This window comes from Akebia trifoliata, chromosome 2 (assembly GCF_017979445.1).
Source record: "Akebia trifoliata isolate Shusen 1 chromosome 2, ASM1797944v1, whole genome shotgun sequence".
NCBI classification, from domain to species: domain Eukaryota; kingdom Viridiplantae; phylum Streptophyta; class Magnoliopsida; order Ranunculales; family Lardizabalaceae; genus Akebia; species Akebia trifoliata.
In genome coordinates, this window is record NC_141376.1 from 657,345 (window position 1) to 676,635 (window position 19,291).

Sequence of the window (19,291 nt, forward strand, 5' to 3'; positions counted from 1 at the left end):
AAAATGACTGACATACGGAAATTTTGACTAGGACAAAAACTCAGTTACAGGGACCACTTATAAAGTCCAATGTGACAGAAAATAGAGTAAAATCAATGCAATTTTCCGTTTTAAGTCCCATAAATTTCACATTTAATATTTGTGACCCCTTTTAAAATCTCATACAAATGGAAAATTTCTTTCTTGATATCTAGTACATCCAAGGATTATCATCCCAAATACACCTTACTAATCATCTATAAGTCTACTAAATTGTTATTTTGACATATGGTGATGATTACTTGCAATGGATGGCCCACCTCTTCAACGGTTTAATAGGCGGAGTTTAATATGAGAGACTCGTAACGCTTTGAACGTACATGTGGACAAACCATGCACGCACGCGCAGACATTGGAGCTCCAAGTGGCGGAGCATCTCTTCTGCGGGTTCCAGGTACTCATTCAATGAAGTGAGTTCCAATCAGTAGCAATTATAAGGACAACTGATACTATGCAAATGGTTGTATAAATAAAATATTTTCTGGCCGTTGATTTACATCATTTTGTGATTAATTATCATCAACAACTTGATGGGTATTTTTTCTCTTGATAATTTGATTAGTGGCTTTTGATTTTTTTTTAAATGACTTTAAATTTATTTTTTCTTTATTAGGTTTTTTTATTTTATATTATTATTATTATTATTTTGTGAAGGTAAGTAGTATGGTGTAAAATACCGGAATGTTTCAAAATGTATCAATTGATATTATTAGTAGGTATTCAATATCACTCTCATAATATTTACCTATTAAATAAATAATATCTAAATATAAATAATCTGTTTAATTAAATAGCAATAATTATATTAAAGTTTTTATAAACCAATTTGGAGGTGCATATATTAATTTTAATGATGGATTTTCGATTTTCTTGAATAGAACACAAGGGACATTTTCAATCCCCTCTCCGTTAGCATACGTACGTAAAGAGCACGTTAAATGAACGTGCAAACTATTACATTCTTACTTAGCGTGTTTCACTTCAATACTATATTTATCAATCTAATAGTTTAAACTTTAAATGCATATTGTCTCTTTCTTTTAATTGAGCCTATTTAGATACAAACATTGATGGCTCCACGAACCTAATAAAAATAAAAATAAAAATGCCACATGACTCCACGATTTATTGTCTTTAAAGAATAGTGAATGTAGACCGGATAGGAATAGGACTCTTTAGGCGGAGTGGCTTTCTTGGAGGCCTGTCTTCTTCGAAACTCTAAACTTTGTAGAGTTTGGACAAAAGAAACAGGGCTATAGCCTTTAGAGGGCCAATTGACATTTCCTTTTGATAGTTCCAGTTGCTTACGAAGATCCAAGTCCAGCTACTTACGAAGAAGGGCAGACAGAGCCATTCCCATCCCTGCAGACAGACTAAGCGTGGTAGTCGAGTGAACGGGTGGACGAAGACCGTACAGCAACAGCAGTACACCGCCCCACTCAGGGAAACAATTCTGAATGAGGGTCGATTACTCGGAAGTCAACCAATCTTGTTCATCTACAGATGTCAATAAGTAAAATTAAGAATAATGTTGAAGTCACTCAAGTATGACTCTAAAATTAAATCTAGAAAAGATTATTTTAAACCCTTGATGACTCATTGTGAGAAAGTGATATAAGAGAAAAAAAAGGTTGACAGATATTATATTATTGTTAAATTATTTTGATGTGTCCATATCCTTAAGTTAAAAGTTGATCTTTCATGTCGAAGGTTGGTCAATGAAAAGAAGTTGGTGTGGCAATATATTCACAAGCAGAAGGTGAAAGACACTTTGAATTTTTAAAATTAAAATAATAAAAAAAAGAAAGTCTTTTTAAATAATAATAATAAAACAGAATCGTTAAAGACAAAGCGCAAAAAGGTAAGAAGGATCGTTAAACTCTCTCTTTCTCTATAAAAAGAAAACAACAGATCAGCACTCATCAGCAAAGCACGTTCATCCTCCTTCAGTCCTTCTCCGTATCTTATGGTCTTCGCTTGGAGCTGGTAAGACGATCTCTCTCTCTCTCTCTCTCTCTGCCATTGAGAACTAAAAAAAAAAAAGAAAAGAAAAAGATCTCTAGCTGTGGAAACTTCCAGATTTACAGTTATATTAGGATTGTTCTTCGATTTTTACAGATTCGTAAGGAATATCGAGTCGAAAACAAATAGATTTTTTACAAGCATTGGAATGTTGTTATCTGGGATTTTACAGTTTTGTAATAGTTTCGAGGGGAAAAAAGAGTTTTTTTTTTTCCTTTTAAAATGTTATTTGGAGGATCGGAAGGTAAGACTGATAGAAACGGGAAGAATCGAGAGATTGTAGGGTTTACGTGATCGAAAATTGGAGAATGTGCCTTTCTTGGATGTTTTGAATTGAAAATGAGAGATATTTTTTTTTTGTCGATACTGAATGGTTGAAATCGTAAAAGTCTCTTGATTAATTGCGTCGCTATCAGAGTTTTGGGTGGTTTTAACGAAAGGTTTTGTATCGGTTAGAATCCAATGAATATTAGGCTGTCTTGAAAAATTAGTTTTTTTAAGATCTGTGATCGTTTTTGAGTGAGAAAACTTGTGGGGTGATTGAGGTTTCCACCTTGTCAGGCGGGAATTCGAGGTTTGAACGTGTCTTTTTTTCCCTTTTTGAGAGAGTAGGATACTTTTAGGGATTTTCAACCTGTTTCGAGTGGAAAAGTAGAATCTTTTGCAATTTTAGGGCTTTCGCTCGCGGAGGAGTGGCCTTAGAGAGATCTGTAGTTGCTTTCAAGCTGTATACTTAATGTTCATTTTTTAATTAGGAGTCAAATCAGTCGATTTTTGTGAATCTGGGATACCTATTCTTTGTGATCTCAAGCTCTGTAGACGAACTTTTATTGCAATCCTTGACTGGAATGTTAGTGCTGCCAAAAGGGTGTGACCCAAAGTGAGATTTTAGGAAAATTCCATCCATTTTTATTGGCTTTCTGTGTACTTTTCATTTCTGAATTTGGATTTGGATTACTCTTCCGGGTGAAGCTTTCCTGCATGTGAAGATCCTGGTGACGAGCCAACTTGCCCTATCAATTTCTTTGTATATTAGATTAAGGATTGCAAAGGCACTGACATTATATTTTCAATCTTGATTCCAATTCTGCTTTTAAGCCTTTGTTACGGCATTTCCTGGGTATGATATACTTGATCTTGCCAATGCTATATACACTGTTCTTAACAGATTGATCCTCTCACTAAAATCTCGATGGATGAATGGGCAAAGTGTACCATACGAATTCTGATCTTATTATAATATTTTCTTTGCAGGTTTGTCAACTAGGGATTAGGAGTGCAACAAATTTCTGGAAAGATGAGGGGAGCCGTGCTTGTGGCTATTGCTGCTGCAATTGGTAACTTTTTACAAGGATGGGATAATGCTACAATTGCAGGTAACTAATTCTGTCAATTATTTTAGTGGTTTTTTTTCTGAAGCAGGAATGTATGTTTTATCAATACTAGTTGAGGGCATTCATGTACTTAAGAGATCAATGCCATATATTTATGTACCCTAGTGTCTTAATTTTCATCATGGTTTGGCTATTGCTATTTTATCTTTGTTTTTTTTTAAACTTTTCCTCTTAAATGCCAGTCAAAACATTTGATGCCAGACATAAAAAATCTCATTATCAAATGAAATATACATTATTTTCTGCAGGGGCTGTTCTTTATATAAAGAAGGAATTCAATTTGGAAAGTGAACCTACTATTGAAGGGCTAATTGTAGCTATGTCACTTATTGGAGCGACAGTTATTACGACATGCTCGGGACCCATATCAGATTGGCTTGGTCGACGTCCGATGTTGATAATCTCATCAATTCTCTATTTTATTAGTAGTCTCATAATGTTATGGTCTCCCAATGTTTATGTCCTCCTCTTGGCGAGGCTTCTAGATGGATTTGGAATTGGTTTGGCTGTTACCCTTATTCCTGTTTATATATCTGAGACAGCACCGCCAGAAATAAGGGGATTATTGAATACCCTTCCACAGTTCACTGGTTCTGGTGGAATGTTTTTGTCGTACTGTATGGTTTTTGGAATGTCATTGATGGATTCACCGAGCTGGAGATTGATGCTTGGGGTTCTTTCTATCCCCTCCCTTATTTATTTTCTGTTAACAGTGTTTTTCTTGCCGGAATCTCCGCGGTGGCTTGTGAGCAAAGGTAAAATGCTCGAGGCTAAACAAGTTTTGCAGAGACTACGCGGCAGGGAAGATGTCTCAGGTTTGTTCTTTAGTGCTGCTTGTTAGTAAATAATTAATTGCTGGTGTTAAGCTGTGTAAATTGTTTCTTGCATGGTGGCTTGAATTTTTTTTGCTTGGGAGCTTAACCAGCCTGTAATGCAACATGCATAGATTCAGTGTCATTAAAATTCTTGGCTGTTTTACCAAATAATGCATGGGAGATTGGTTAATTACTGGACTAGCACATTTTGAATGTATTTCTAAAAATGTTACGGCAATAAAACATTCTTTAGTAATGTTGCTCTTGATTTGGGAAATGAACTTTTTTTGCTTTCTAGGTTATAATCATCAATCTGTTTTTTATATTGATTTTACTTCTTTTTTATATTGGGGTTGCAAGTGACTGATTATAATCAGAAAAGCCCGAAGGGGCATCAAGGAAATTTCCAGAAAAGCCTTGTAGAAAAATCTTCTAGTTTGGATTCTTCTTTTATTTCCCAAAGCACACTGACTGTCTTGAATTTGCTGCTTTGGGTGTTGTTCCCTTCCATTACAAGATTTCAAAACCATAAAAAGAAATCCTTAACTAACAAGATGTTACTTTATTAGTATCTTTGCACTGAATAGATGCAAGTGACACGACCAGTAGTCTCTAGATTCTACTGAAAAGAGACAATTAATCTTTAGAGATCACATGCTCCAATTCCCTTTCTAAGTTGTCTTTTTGACGGCCCAAAGATTAGAGAGAAAGTAGGAATTCTCTTTTCTGTCTTTGGTCTTCTTGAAGAGTCAAGATTTAGCTAAAGTAGAGTTTCAACCAACTTTTATTACCAACCAAAGGGAAGAAAATATCTAATTTAGGGAAGGAAAAAAAGATAAAGAGTTGATTGGGCTGTGGTTTTAATACCTCTTCCATAGTTCCAGATTGAGCATGCGTTCACTCTCTTTATATAATGGCTTCCTGGTAATTCTCTTAAAAGACAATGTCATTCTATCTTGTGGTTCAAGGTAATTTACAGAAAAATCTGCCAGTTTGGAAAAGTATTTAATTCTCAAAATGGTAACTTTTACTGGTTTGTGAAATATTTTTAAATGTGTTGGTCCGATAATTTCATAAAAACTTTGTACTGTTATGGTAATTATCTCAAGTTTTTATGGTCTGTGATTTGACTCCTATGGTTTAAATCATATCTTAATTCAAACAATTTGAATCTAATGTTTGAATTCTTTTAGATAATCCCATCTTTTCTAACAAATCTTATGATTTGAATAAAAACTTGTATACATTTTCTTGTGAAAGCGATGGCTACTACATTTTTTTATCACTTGACTTTAAATACCCAGTATTAAATTTCAACATATTTTCAAGAAGTATATTTTGGTGGAACTCAGTATTTACTTTTGAAATTTTTGTTGAATATCGAATTTCGTCCGAAATAATCAAATTTTAGATATACAATTGCAAAATTTCGGTGGAAAGATTTCAATCAACGATAAACTTTAACTGAAATATTTTTTGTTGAAAAATACTAAAAAAAATTGATAAATTTGATAAAAAATAACAAAACCCTGTGAATTACTTGTAGAAAGAATTTGGAAACTACACGTAATGATAAGTACTAATACAATAATTAAACATAATGTTCAATTATTAGTATAAATGAAATAGAATTAATTAGTATCGATATCATCTTATTTTGATGTATCATGAGCATTTTTTATGGGTATTATAAGCATAACATTTTCAGTGTCTTGGTTAGATATAATATTAATTTATTTGTTACATATTTAAAATATAAAAGTACAATAATGCATGGTTATAATACTTAGTAGTGCAAGTGTTTTGTATGTTAGGGTGTATGTAATTAACGTGACGTTATTATTGTCTTTTCCATATATATAATTGTTCTTTTGCTCTCCCGATTTCTCAAATACTCGTGTAGACATGTAGTGAACGTTGTTGATCTTCATTCACACACTTCATATGGTTGTTTATTGAATTTTTTATTTATTGGTGAGCCTGTTTTAAATGAGATAAGTAACTCGGTGAGGGTGGGAATTCGATCCATGCCTATGGTATCTCCGTTCATAGTCTTTACCAGCCAAGCTATCGGGCACCTTCAAGTTGTTTATTGAAATTTTATGAGTTATTTATCAATCAAAACAAAAATTTTATGACTTATAAGTGTGTTTGGTCTCCTTTTTATTATATTACTTTTTTCTTTAAAAACATTCATCAATATTTCTATCATTTCCACAATATTTCCACAAAAATGTATTAATTTTCTGAAATATTCTATTTCTAGGCTGACCAAAATAAACAACATAATTGAAATTTAATACCTTGAATACCAAAAAAATGAAATCAGTTGTGTTTTTATTAATTATCTAACATCAACTAGCATGAATGAAAAAAAAATGCATCTCCATGCATGGAATTTGAAAAATTGAGAGCTTATCCATTGATGAGGGTGGAAACTTGTTTAATATGATGATGATGCTATGATACATGATTATTATTATTATTATTTTTGAGAGATGACCTTTTGGTATATTTAACTACTGGTTCAGAATTGTGTTCATATATTGCATGTCGTGTTTGCTTAGTAAATTCTCAAGGGTTTATACAATGCTGTCATGCATGATGAGTTATGAAGTAGCTAGGACCAAGGAATTATATATGATTTTTTGGTATATAACTACTGGTTTAGAATAGTGTTCATATACTGCACATCGTGATTGCTTGGCAAATTTCAAGTGTTCATATAAATCTTGTCATGCATGATGAGTTATGGAGTAGCTAGGACCAAGGAATTATATATGATGTTTTGGTATATATTTAACTATGTTTGCAATAGTGTTCATATGGTGCATATCGTGTTTGCCTGGTAAATTCTCAAGTGTTCATACAAAGCTTATCATCCATGATGAGTTATGCATGTTAAGGATCGTTTCGAGGGATTTGGGTTACTTAGTGTAAATAGTATTATATTTCTTTTCTTTGTAGAGACATGTACGAGAAATGTTGAATTTTATTTTACAGTTATCTTATTGTTAGTGAATGAATACTCTTGTTGATTTTCTTTTTTATTAATAGATGAATCAATTTTTTTTACGTAGTCTATGTAAGTACTGATTGGGATAGTTCACACCTTAATCTTCTTTCCCATTGGTTTTGGATCCATTTTGGGGCAAAATTGGGTTCTAGTGTAAACTAGACAAAATTGTGATACTATGTCTGAATTCCAAATGAGTTGTAGTTTCGGATTTAGTCTAAGAGATTAATTATTTTTTTTATAAAAATAATTCATTTTCAATAATTTAAATATTTATTATATTAATGAAATATTTGGGGTTAAGCAGGTAAAAGAAGAAAAATAATAAATATTATTAAAAAAATCTTTGGGGTTAAGGGGGTAAAAGAGGAGAAACAATAAATATTATTGACTGTTAACTTGAATATGTATCATTGATACTTATTTCCATCCAAACACATAACCTCTTGGGAATCTTTATCTGCTAGCTGGCCCTTGTTCATCCATGCTCCTTCTGGAAAAAGCTTTCTGAATCATAGATAAATTTTACTTTTCATTACTATGTATCGAAAGCCGACCCCAAATCCTTGGGATAATTTTTTGTTGATATTGACGATGATGATGATGATGATGATTTAGTAGGTATAGAAACTTCATATAATTTCAAAACCTTGTGATGAAGATGTTCATAAGTCCAATGTTATTTCTAACTTTCATTACTGTGGTAAAATATCATATGGATATGATGAATAACCCAGAAGAAATTACAATCAAAGCCTTTGGTTGGCTATTCATTCTGACTGTTGTATTGGTACACAGAATCACACAATTTTCTTGAATGAAAACAACTTAATCAAATTCAGGCTAGAATCATGAATCCATTCTCACTTTACAATGAAAGAAAATGTTTGGGCACAATCTTCCTGGCTACTAATCCAGTGGTCCACTGTAGGAATTCTTTTGAGCATGACAATCCATAATCTTTGACGTCCTTTTTAAGTTCAAGTTATCACCACTTTAATGATCTTTTCCAGGAAGTATTAGATTTTTCTTTCACTTTTGAGTGATAAGTAAATATGCTAATTCATCATTTGTCTAACATAGTAACACTCGGCTTGTTTTATCTGCAGGTGAGATGGCTTTGCTGGTTGAAGGACTTGGAGTTGGTGGTGAAACATCAATAGAAGAGTATATTATAGGCCCATATGATCTCTATGACAATGAAGAAGGAACTGCTGATAAGGACCAAATCAAGCTATATGGGCCTGAAGAAGGCCTCTCCTGGGTTGCAAGACCTGTCACTGGGCAGAGTAGTCTGGGGCTTGTGTCTCGCCATGGAAGCATGGAGAACCAAAGTGGTGTTTCCCTCATGGACCCTCTGGTCACCCTCTTTGGTAGTGTCCATGAGAATCTCCCCGAGCAAGGAAGCATGCGTAGTATGCTCTTTCCCAACTTTGGTAGCATGTTCAGTGTGGCAGAGCATCATGTTAAAACTGATCAATGGGACGAGGAGAGCCTCCAGAGGGACGGTGAGGATTATGCATCTGATGCAGCCGGGGATGTTTCTGATGACAATTTGCAGAGCCCATTGCTCTCACGTCAGACTACAAGCATGGAAAAGGACATGGTCCCACCTGCTTCTCACGGTAGCATTTTAAGCATGAGACACCATAGCAGTCTCATGCAAGGAACTGCTGGGGAGGCAGTCAGTAGTATGGGTATCGGTGGTGGTTGGCAGCTGGCGTGGAAATGGACAGAGAGAGAAGCTGAAGATGGAAATAAAGAGGGAGGATTCAAGAGGATTTATTTGCACCAGGAGGGTGTCCCTGGATCTCGGCGCGGGTCTCTTGTTTCGCTTCCTGGGACTGATATCCCTGCAGAAGGTGAGTTCATCCAGGCTGCTGCTTTAGTGAGCCAGCCTGCACTTTATTCCAAGGACCTTATGAAGCAGCATCCAGTTGGACCAGCTATGGTTCACCCTTCCGAAGAAGCTTCAAAAGGGACAAGATGGAGTGATCTTCTTGAACCTGGAGTCAAACATGCATTGTTTGTTGGGATAGGGATTCAAATTCTTCAGCAGGTGAGAAAAAAAATTCCTATTGAAGAAGTGACCATGTTTTTTTGTTTTTAGGTTATTTTTGCATAGCTCACAGTGCTTTTTTTCTTCGAGAACCGAAAATCTTTAGAAAAAAAGTGAATTGTTTTCTTTATTTTTCTTTCCTTTTTGGAGTAGTGTTTCACTATTTGATGGTTGTCCCCCTTGTTTTCCAATGTTTTGCTTCTCCTTTGGTTCATTTTGCTTTATTTAATCATATAATTATATCAAAACTAATGAACCAGCACTCCCAAAGCAACTGTTGTTCTTCTTTCACAATCGTAAATGTAGAGGCATTGGAATTCAGCTGCTGTCACTTTGTTTATTTGTAGGAAGGTTTCCTACACTTCGTTCTTTAATTCCTTTTTTGTTTTCCAATTCGCTTCTCATTTTTAGCTTTCTTGTTTATGCAGTTTTCTGGCATAAATGGGGTTCTCTACTACACCCCTCAGATTCTTGAGCAGGCAGGTGTTGAAGTTCTTCTTTCAAACATGGGCATCAGTTCAGATTCTGCATCTCTCCTTATCAGTGCTCTCACAACCTTGTTGATGCTTCCTTGCATAGGCGTTGCCATGAGGCTTATGGATGTCTCAGGCAGAAGGTAATATGTTTTATCATTTTCATTATCTTCTTTCCTAAGCATAATCATAATTTGTTTTTGAATGCTCAAAATGGTGATAGGGTTTTGTTAACGTGTGCCCTAAGGGCACATGTTAAGGTGCTTTTTAAAACACCTTGGGAATAAGCATTTGAGGGTATTTTTGGTAGGAACTTTTTTTGAGGGCATTTTAGGTGGTAAAATTAATTTTGGAGGTGTATTTAATGCACCTTTACGTGTGCCCTTAGGGCACAAGTTAACACCCATGGTAATATATGGTTGGTATTTTTTAATATCTGACTATCTGCAAGTTGACTACTGCTTGTGTGTGCTCCTGATCTATCCAAGACGAGTGAGAAACACCATAAACCTTTTCACCTAAAGATATAACAACCATTTAAATTTTTTCGATGAGCTGTCTTGGTCTCAATGGAACAATACAGGCTGTAAGAAACTTGAGTCACATGAGACTTTTTTTTTTTAATAAATGTGACAGCGAATTTAATAAGTCAGTACTAAATTGTGCTGCCAGTTTTACCGTTGGTTGAGATACTCTGAAATAGAGTCTTTTAAAATTTGATGTAGTATCTCCTATGCAAGGTTCACCAATTTCATTCTTTCCTCTCCTAAATTAGCAAAAAACCAAAAATCATTTCTTATTTAACATTCTATAGATGGAACACATCAGAAGCATGTTGGCCAGATATGTGAAGGATACTATCTGACACAGAATGGATATGGCGTTGATGCAATAAAATTTATGTATCTGACGTGATAAGTTGCCTATTTTGAACTGCGAAGTATCTTGACAAAAACTAAACTCTCCTAAAATGTGGTACAAAAGGTATTTAATTGCTTTTATTTTTAATTTTTGCAAAGTTTACTATTTTTCCCCCAACTGCAGGCGGTTGCTCCTCACCACTATCCCTGTCTTGATAGTGGCTCTTGTCATTCTAGTCATTGGCAACGTTGTGAGAATGAACTCTGTCTTTCATGCTGCAATCTCAACTATTAGTGTTGTGGTCTACTTCTGCTGCTTTGTCATGGGCTTTGGACCAATCCCCAACATCCTCTGCTCAGAGATATTTCCTACCCGGGTCCGTGGCCTCTGCATTGCAATCTGTGCTCTCGTATTTTGGATTGGCGACATCATCGTCACCTACACTCTGCCTGTAATGCTGACCTCCATTGGCCTTGCCGGTGTCTTCGGCATCTATGCCATCGTGTGCCTCATCTCCTGGGTGTTTGTTTACTTGAAGGTTCCTGAAACCAAGGGCATGCCCCTTGAAGTCATTTCTGAGTTTTTCGCTGTTGGTGCAAAGCAAGCTGTCAAGAACAACTGACTTGATTCTCTACAGATTGGAAGTTAAATTTATGTGCCAGGCTTGTGGCAGCGAACTACCGATGATGTTAATCACAGCTTCTGCTTGGGATGATTCATGGGGAGCTTGGAGTTAGGATAAGGGTTTGTGGTGATATTTGAAGAAGGAAGAGGTAGGCTTTGAAAGCATGGAGTGGGATTGGTTAATGGTTTATTAAGTTTGGTTGTCGAGAGTTGGGTCAGTTTCTTTTGCTCAGTTGTGTTTGAAGCAGGAAACTTTTGCTTCAAAATTTTCTTCCTTTTTTTACATTTTGCTTTGATAATAGAGTTCTTTGAACATTACATATAGCCCCCTCATTTCAGGACCCAGAATTCTTAGGTAAGAAATCATAATTTTATCGGATCTTTAAACAAAATTTAAAGGGATTGGATGGTTGTGAGTTCTGACCTAAGCTCACATTAATAACATGTCTGACAATATCTCCACAAGGGTCTTGTGGAAAGGAGAAGCATTGAGATATGAAGTAGGAATTGAGTTGTGAAGTGCCAACTTAATTAAGTGGTAAGATGTGTAGAGTGTTGTTTCCAGAGGTCCGTGTGGAGTGTTGTTCCTAGGTCCTAGGGTCAAATCTCCTTGACCCATACTTATGCTAACCACTAATCTTATACTTATGTCAGGGAGGGGGAAAAAAAAGAGAAGCAATTGAGATACAGCCCTCCAAATCGAACATGAGAGGATGAGAAAAATAGGGTGGTGCTTTAGGCCTACCCCTAAGTTCTGTGAATATTACTTCTCGACTTTTGTCTTTTCTAATGGACTATTGAAGTCAACGAACTTAATGCCCTCATCTACAACTTGTAACAAAAGTACCTTTGCTTTTCCACACACTCCTCCGGCCCCACCACCCTTTACAAATTAGTTGTTTCAGGAACTTCGACTTCTACAATTAAAATACTCCTCTTCAATCCCTGGCAGAAACCCTTGATTTCTCTACTTAAAAGAAAATCATTTCTAATTCTTGAAGTTTGAAAGCATTAGAATCTCAAGGTTGAAGATGAGGGTAGAAGAATTTAGAAGTTTGAAGATGAGACTGGTTTTGTGAAGGAAAAATCAAGGGCTTTCGCTCTAAGGTTGAAGATATGATACAATTTTAATTTCGGTTGATTTTTCATAGATGATCAAGGTCAAGGGAGGTATATTGTCGGTTTGCAAATGGAATTTCTCTAATTGATAAATTTGGGGGTCTCAACTCAAAATCAATATGCAATGAGCGGAGAGGCGCAGGAGCTTATATGAGTGTCCGGTGTGAGACTAAAACTTAACACTAATATTTAACCAGATGTCGTGAGGTAAGTCACTTAAAAATAAATGATTTAGACACACATTTGGTGGTTTCTGAGGTATTCCTGACCTGGGCACTCAGAAAAATCTGTCATATTTAAATTCGTAAACCTGTGAAATTAACAGCAGTCTTAAATTTTAGGGGGAAAAAAGAAAACCCTTTAATTTGTCTTTTTAAAAAAATGTATCCCGAGACGTATAGATCTACAGTTCCCTAACTTGTCCATGCCATGGAGTCATTTGAGTGTGCTACCTGGCGAGTCATACTATCAGGAATCTTAATTTTTTTTATATTAAAATATCAATCATTTTCAACTTCCCCAAAATCCCGTCTTGTTATGTAGGTTGAAAGGGATGTTGGTTGAAGTCGACGGTTTTTTTTTTAATAGAGAAACAAAAGCTATTTCTTTTTATTAGTGATTGAAGACAAAGGATATTTAGGTCATTTTCCATTAGTCTCTTGGACAGAACTGAGATCAAGATGTATGTCATACACATGGGATGTCCCAACATTCACCAAAACACCCAAATGGGTAAATGAATCTTAAAAAATTTGAAGAAATGGAATTGTGTCTGATGTCTCCTTAATCACTTACGCACAGGAACCCACTCTTGCTAGAGGAGGTGTCACACTTGCCCATGTGAAGATGCTTTTGGTGGGTCCGCCGGTTTCATAAGGCTACTACTTGTGGTGGCCCCTCATGATGAGAATGAATGCATAAGCTGTACTCCATCATCATTTCCGGATCCTGTACCATGTGTTGATGAATGCCACGTGTCAGTCTTCCGCTTCACTCCCCTATATAATACCAGGTCTTCTGTTCCAATGGATGTGCAGGCTTAATTTCTGATTAAACAAGAAAGATTCTATTGCCACACCAATTTTTCCTAACACCATCCCAATGCACACATATCACAAATATAATATTAACCAGTCAGTTAAATCCATCACTCAGGATAAACTCATTGTGTATGAAATGTTTGGGGTCGAATTTTTTTTTTTTTCCCATAATCAGCATGTTTGAAATGGTTATCACCAACATCTTGAAATCACTGATGCCTTACGTCCAATATACATCGTCTTCTCTATCGTTAAGATATTTATGTGATACCTACCAAAGAATCTCCGATGCTTAAGTTAAATTCATAATTATCCTAAATTAATTTTATTCTATTTATCTATTAAATCTCATTAAATCTTAATTTGTTAGTTTATTTCTATTATTGTTATCTTGCAATCTACCTCCTTATATTATGAACCCAAAATTATGTAATTCTCAGGATTTGCATTGTCAGTCACGTGCCTGATTGTCCTCCTATCAATGATAATGACTTATTTTATCTAATAGGTGAAGATATTTCTTGTGAAGGATCACATCCCATTCACATATACCATATACATGGTCCAGGTACCACTTTTCTTTCACTCTTAACTATTATTAGGTTCAGATGTAAAAAAATTTCCATCCCATATGTTTGTTTCTATTCGATCATATAATTTTGCATGCAAAAAATCACGAATCAGAATTTTGTGCGTGTAAAATGGTCAATTAAAAGTCACGTGAAACCGATCCCCACCTCACATGATACATGCATGGCCCTCTTATATTCACCAAAAAAAAGAATGTCCTAACAAAGAAGAATAAAAATGTTACAACAACTTCCCATTCTTAATCACATGGGGGTGGTCCGGTCCCCATTGTCATGTCTAGTAAGGACAAAGAAGTACATCTATGACTAAAAGCACATTATCAATTTTCAAAAATTTTAAAATCTTATTCAAAATAAATTATTGAAAGAAGTTAGTTAATATAAATAACATTATCAATTTTTTCTTTTTCTAAATTTTACAAATGATCCTTTTATATAGATTTTATTTTTTTATAATGAGTTGTCCAGACTTACACCTGACTAGGGGGATTGGATGTGCAACACCAGCACATCACACATACCAGGTAAGTAAGGCCTTGAGGAAATATTACTCTTATTGGGTATCAAACATACAACCTATGGACTCTCACCACTTATTGGATTGAAAATTGCCATTGAGTCACACCCTCATAGTTACTCTCTCTTATATAGATCGTGATTAAAAGACAAATAATAATAAACAGTATTGGAGTAATTAGTTATGTTGCATTGTAATATGGTGTACTCAACGATACATCGTATCATTTCTATTGAGATTAAGATAAGGTTAGATTGATTTGGTTGAGATTTGTTAGGGATAGAGCTTATCTTTAGATATGATTTGGTTTCTATAAAATCCTATTAGGATTGTCGTAATTATTCTCTAAGAGAATCAATAATATCTCAATTCTTCTATAAACAATTCTATAGCCTTAATATAAATTCAAAAATAAATTATTTTTTTTTACAAATATATGTGTATATCAAGGCCCAAGCCAATTATATCAATCAAGATCGTGGTCATAAAGAGTTGGTTCAATAGTAAAACTAGCAACAAGGGTTTGTGTTTAAAACTGGGTAGTCTCTTGACTTACTTTGTTACACATTGAAAATTTTCCATTGGATCTTGGTGTGTGGTTATAAAGACTAATCCCATTTCACAAGAGTGCAAGGTTATAAAAAAGAAATAATTAAGTAGGATCACACTCATCAACCCTATAAATATATTTTTTTAACAAAATATAACCTTATTTAGAAACACGTGAGTAATTAATTGTTTGAACCATCAAATCTCCAATTATAAAAGTAAATTGGATGGTCATGAGATTTTTCTTGTTAGACTTATTTAAACTCTTCATTATGGTCTACATTTACTTCAAAGATCAGGATTGGCAACATGAATTCTTTCTTGGCCATTCAACTCTATTTCACTTAAATCTTTTTCTCTTATACCATCATTAGTAATTGACTAGTTTGGACTGATGAGATATATTCAATTTATAAGAATAAAGAATTTATCAGTTAAATTCAAATGTAGTATGAAAATTTAATTAAATTAAGCTGTAAGAGAGGAGTATCATACTTTTCAAGTAGTAAAATATCCTACAAAATTCAAAATTTAAGGAAAAACATTTAGAAATCTCTTATTATTATGCTAAAATTCGAATTAACTTGATCGTTAAAATATTATGGTGGATCGATTAAAGAACTGGAGATTAATAAAATGAATCAATATTGTAAAAAAAAAAAAAAAAAATTGATACTGACATGCTCATAGCTTAAATCCAATCAAAGGATGAAATTGGAGTGTGAAATTAAATCATAGGTGGGATCTAGACACATGTAGAGTGTAGACATGCTGATAGCTTCAAAACATGGGTAGCATTATTGGTATAATAACTGTGATGGTGATTGGTGATGGGGACTGGTGGCCGTAGCTATCTTAATTAACCATTTTTGAAAAGGATTGCTTAGGATAAGTTCATGGGAGACTCCTTATCTCAAGCAGATATAAAGTCATTCTTTACCCCACTTTTTTCTATATATCTAAAATAAAATCCCCATCACGGCATCACCCCTTTAGCCCAACTTTGGAAAAATCTCTTACTTTTAGCTCTTTTTTTCTTTCTCGCACTCAATTTTGTGTCGCCACGTCTAGCGTTTTAGGTAAGTTGGAGTTAGGCTTTGTAAGAATATCTGAATCTTGAAAGGGGTGAGAGAGAGAGAGGAGAGAGGAGAGAGGGTCAAGTCAAAAGAGTCGTACCTATTAGATATATATATACTTTAAGGAAACCTAGCAAGGGGCCTCAGCCTCACTCATGAGGGAGAAAGCTTACAATAGAAGCCCTTCTTTGTGCGTCCAAGTTGTAAAACAATACAAGCACTTCAAACCTTTAATAATGTATAATTTCAATGAAAGAAGATCATGGAATCATTAAAAGTAAAAAAAAAGGCAATATAAAGTGAGGACATAAGGTCTCCATAATATGATCCATTAATTTCAAACTCTTTCCTGTGCATGTTGTACGGTGAACGGGAATCGTAACTCCTTATGTCCCCATTAAGAGATTTCATATGTCAAAGATGATCCCATTTCTATCATTGTATCCCTTTCATTTGGACCATGCGATCATTATCGTGTAGGTAATTAAAAGATTAAATGATCAACATTATTGTGGGACCAAAAATCCACCTCTTCCTTGAGATCTCAACTATTGGTTGAGGAAAGGTTAAGTAGTGATTCATCAAGAATATTCTTGTACCAAAATTCCTTCAATGATCAAGTAAGATTTTTTAAATTCTCTACAAATCAATGTTAAAGAAGAATTACTCCTGAATGGATTTTGATTCAGGGGCTTCATCTCTAAATTAAGAGTTTTGAAGTCTGGTCAAGGCTTTAAATTTTATCTTCTAATTAGCATCTTCTTCAAAATGAAAATTCTGAATCACTTTTGAGCTCCAGCTAGTCCCATCTTTGAATTACTACTCTCTAAAATACTATTCACTTAATACAAAAATAAAAAGAGAATATAATAGGTAGAAGAGAAAAATGTTATTTAAAACACATTTATAAAAATAAATTTTTCTTTTTCAAAATTGACATTTATGAGAAAATGAAATATAATAAGTATTTAAAAAAAAAAAAAAAAAACAAGAATAGAGATGGGTAGCTTCAAAATTCTCTCTTGGCTTTATATATATGAAGACGTGATTAGTGATATAGAGACAAAGCTACATCTCTAAATATATTTTTTAATTGGTTATCATTGAAATTTGAAATTGAATTTTAAGAGAGAGGAAAGGGTCACGAGTATTGGGTGGGTTGGTTTTGGGGTAGTATCCAGTAAGATCTAAGTTGGATCAAATTTAGCATAACTCTGTCAAGAAGAATAAGGGAGAGTGTCACGTCATCTTACCCCCACCTTCTAATTACACAAAAAAGTAGAGCGGTGATTGCTGCACCCATTTTGCTATTCCAGTGTACCACAACAAAATTCTGTAGTTGAGCACTAAGCTGTGAGTCGTGAGTCGTGACAACAGGAAATATAGTGTAAAAAAGTAAAAAATCTTCAATGCTCGAGTCCACTGTCGTCCATAGTCTTAAAGCATCACCAAGACCTAGGGATGACGGTTTGCCCGAGCTGACAAAAATCATTTTTCTATTCATCCCGCAGTGTATAAAAACAATCTTTTTGTGGGTAATTGCAAACACAATTAAAACCCCCAAAACCCTCTCTCTCTCTCTCTCTCTCTCTCTCATGACTTCTCCGACTAGGTTTCTCGGCGGCGAGTCGACGGCTGAGCCGCCGGAACCCATCAATGTAGACTCAGACCTGGTAGTAATCCTCGCCGCTCTCCTCTGTGCCCTAATTTGCGTTGTCGGCCTTTTCGCCGTGGCTCGCTGCGCTTGGCTGCGCCGTACTGGCCGTTCCAATAGTTCTCCTCCTAAGATTCCGGCAAACAAAGGCCTGAAAAAGAGTGTTCTCCGATCACTCCCGAAACTCACCTTTAAGGGAGAAGTTAACGGGAAGCTTGCTGACTGTGCAATCTGTTTGACGGAATTCGTAGACGGTGAAGAAATTCGAGTGTTGCCTCAGTGTGGACATGGTTTCCACGTAGGATGTATCGACAAGTGGCTTGGATCCCACTCTTCATGCCCTTCCTGTCGTCAGATCTTTGTTGTTGCCAGGTGTCACAAGTGTGGTGGGTTTCCAGCAAACTATGGAGAGACTGACTTGGAGGTTGGGTCGAAATTTAGGGAAGATGATGATAATAGGTTTCTGCCTTAATATCTCTTCTATTTTCTATTTCTGTAAAAGTTACTTATTAGGGCTTTTTAATTATTTTTCTTTTTTTAATTTCAAGTGTATATTATGAACTTATTAGTAATTTAGATAGGGGATTTAACTTGATTAGTGTTTTTGAGTTTGAGTTTTTCAATTTTTGTGCCTTTATTTGAGATTAGACGATTAGATTGACTGAATTTTCACACCTAAATAAAGGAATTAGGTATTTGCTAACCTGCGCTGGGAGTGTTAGGGTTTAAGTTAATGGGAAGAAGATGGTAGGGAGGGCTTAATTAAAATATATATATATATATAGCTAATTCAAACAAGAGATGTTATAATATTGTTTGGGACATTTTTTGAAGATTCACTTGAAGAAGAGAAAATGTTAAAATTAGAAAATTTTGTTACAACCCAATTTTGTGTTTGTTTGTTTTTTCCCACAAAATGTCCCTTACTGTTGGGCGGGAACTAAATTAACTCAGTAAATTTTTTCAACTAACACACAACACACTGGCCATGTTGTTGAAGTTGAAAAAACTTTACCAATTGGGTTAATTTGTTGGTTTCCAAAAATTAAGGTGTATTTAAAAAAGGTCAATTACGTAATTTTCCAAAACAAAATATCCTACCTTTGCCCGATAGTGTATGATGGACGTTAACGTGAGAGATCCACAGCAGTGGAGTAATGAAAAATCTAGTAATTAAATACGCTAAATAATTTAGACAAAAAAAAAATGGGTGTTTTTTTGTTTTGGTGAACCATTGAAAATTGACGTTTAACGCAAAATTTCTCAGATTTTAAACGTTTTTGAAAGTCGTAGGTTCAGTCCCACGTTGAGAGATTTTTTGCTCACACGAAAGTTAATTGGGGATTTCTCAGAATCCATGATGACCAATCATGAAGCTTTATGAGGGTAATTTTGTAAATTGAGGATAATCTCAATGCACATGGGCTTGTTGATTTCCAGAAT

General features: G+C 34.9%; 2 protein-coding genes across 3 annotated transcripts; both read left to right on the forward strand.

Moving 5' to 3' along the window:
• The first annotated feature begins 1,892 nt into the window (after positions 1–1,892).
• On the forward strand, positions 1,893–11,621 carry LOC147408538 (monosaccharide-sensing protein 2-like). 2 transcript variants are annotated; one of them, XM_086419272.1, is made up of 6 exons: positions 1,893–2,025; positions 3,316–3,437; positions 3,704–4,270; positions 8,396–9,345; positions 9,774–9,961; positions 10,863–11,621. In XM_086419272.1, exons 2-6 carry the CDS (start codon positions 3,359–3,361, stop codon positions 11,299–11,301), a joined length of 2,223 nt encoding a protein of 740 aa, XP_086275398.1. In that variant the 5' UTR covers positions 1,893–2,025; positions 3,316–3,358; the 3' UTR covers positions 11,302–11,621. The 2 variants fall into 2 exon arrangements, with proteins under 2 accessions (XP_086275398.1, XP_086275392.1); XM_086419266.1 differs by lacking the exon at positions 1,893–2,025 and adding an exon at positions 2,099–3,181.
• A 6,105-nt stretch (positions 11,622–17,726) lies between these two features.
• On the forward strand, positions 17,727–18,443 carry LOC147408539 (RING-H2 finger protein ATL80-like). Its single transcript, XM_086419283.1, has one exon. The coding sequence runs from the start codon at positions 17,790–17,792 to the stop codon at positions 18,318–18,320; it is 531 nt and encodes a 176-aa protein (XP_086275409.1). The 5' UTR covers positions 17,727–17,789; the 3' UTR covers positions 18,321–18,443.
• The last annotated feature ends 848 nt before the right edge of the window (positions 18,444–19,291 follow it).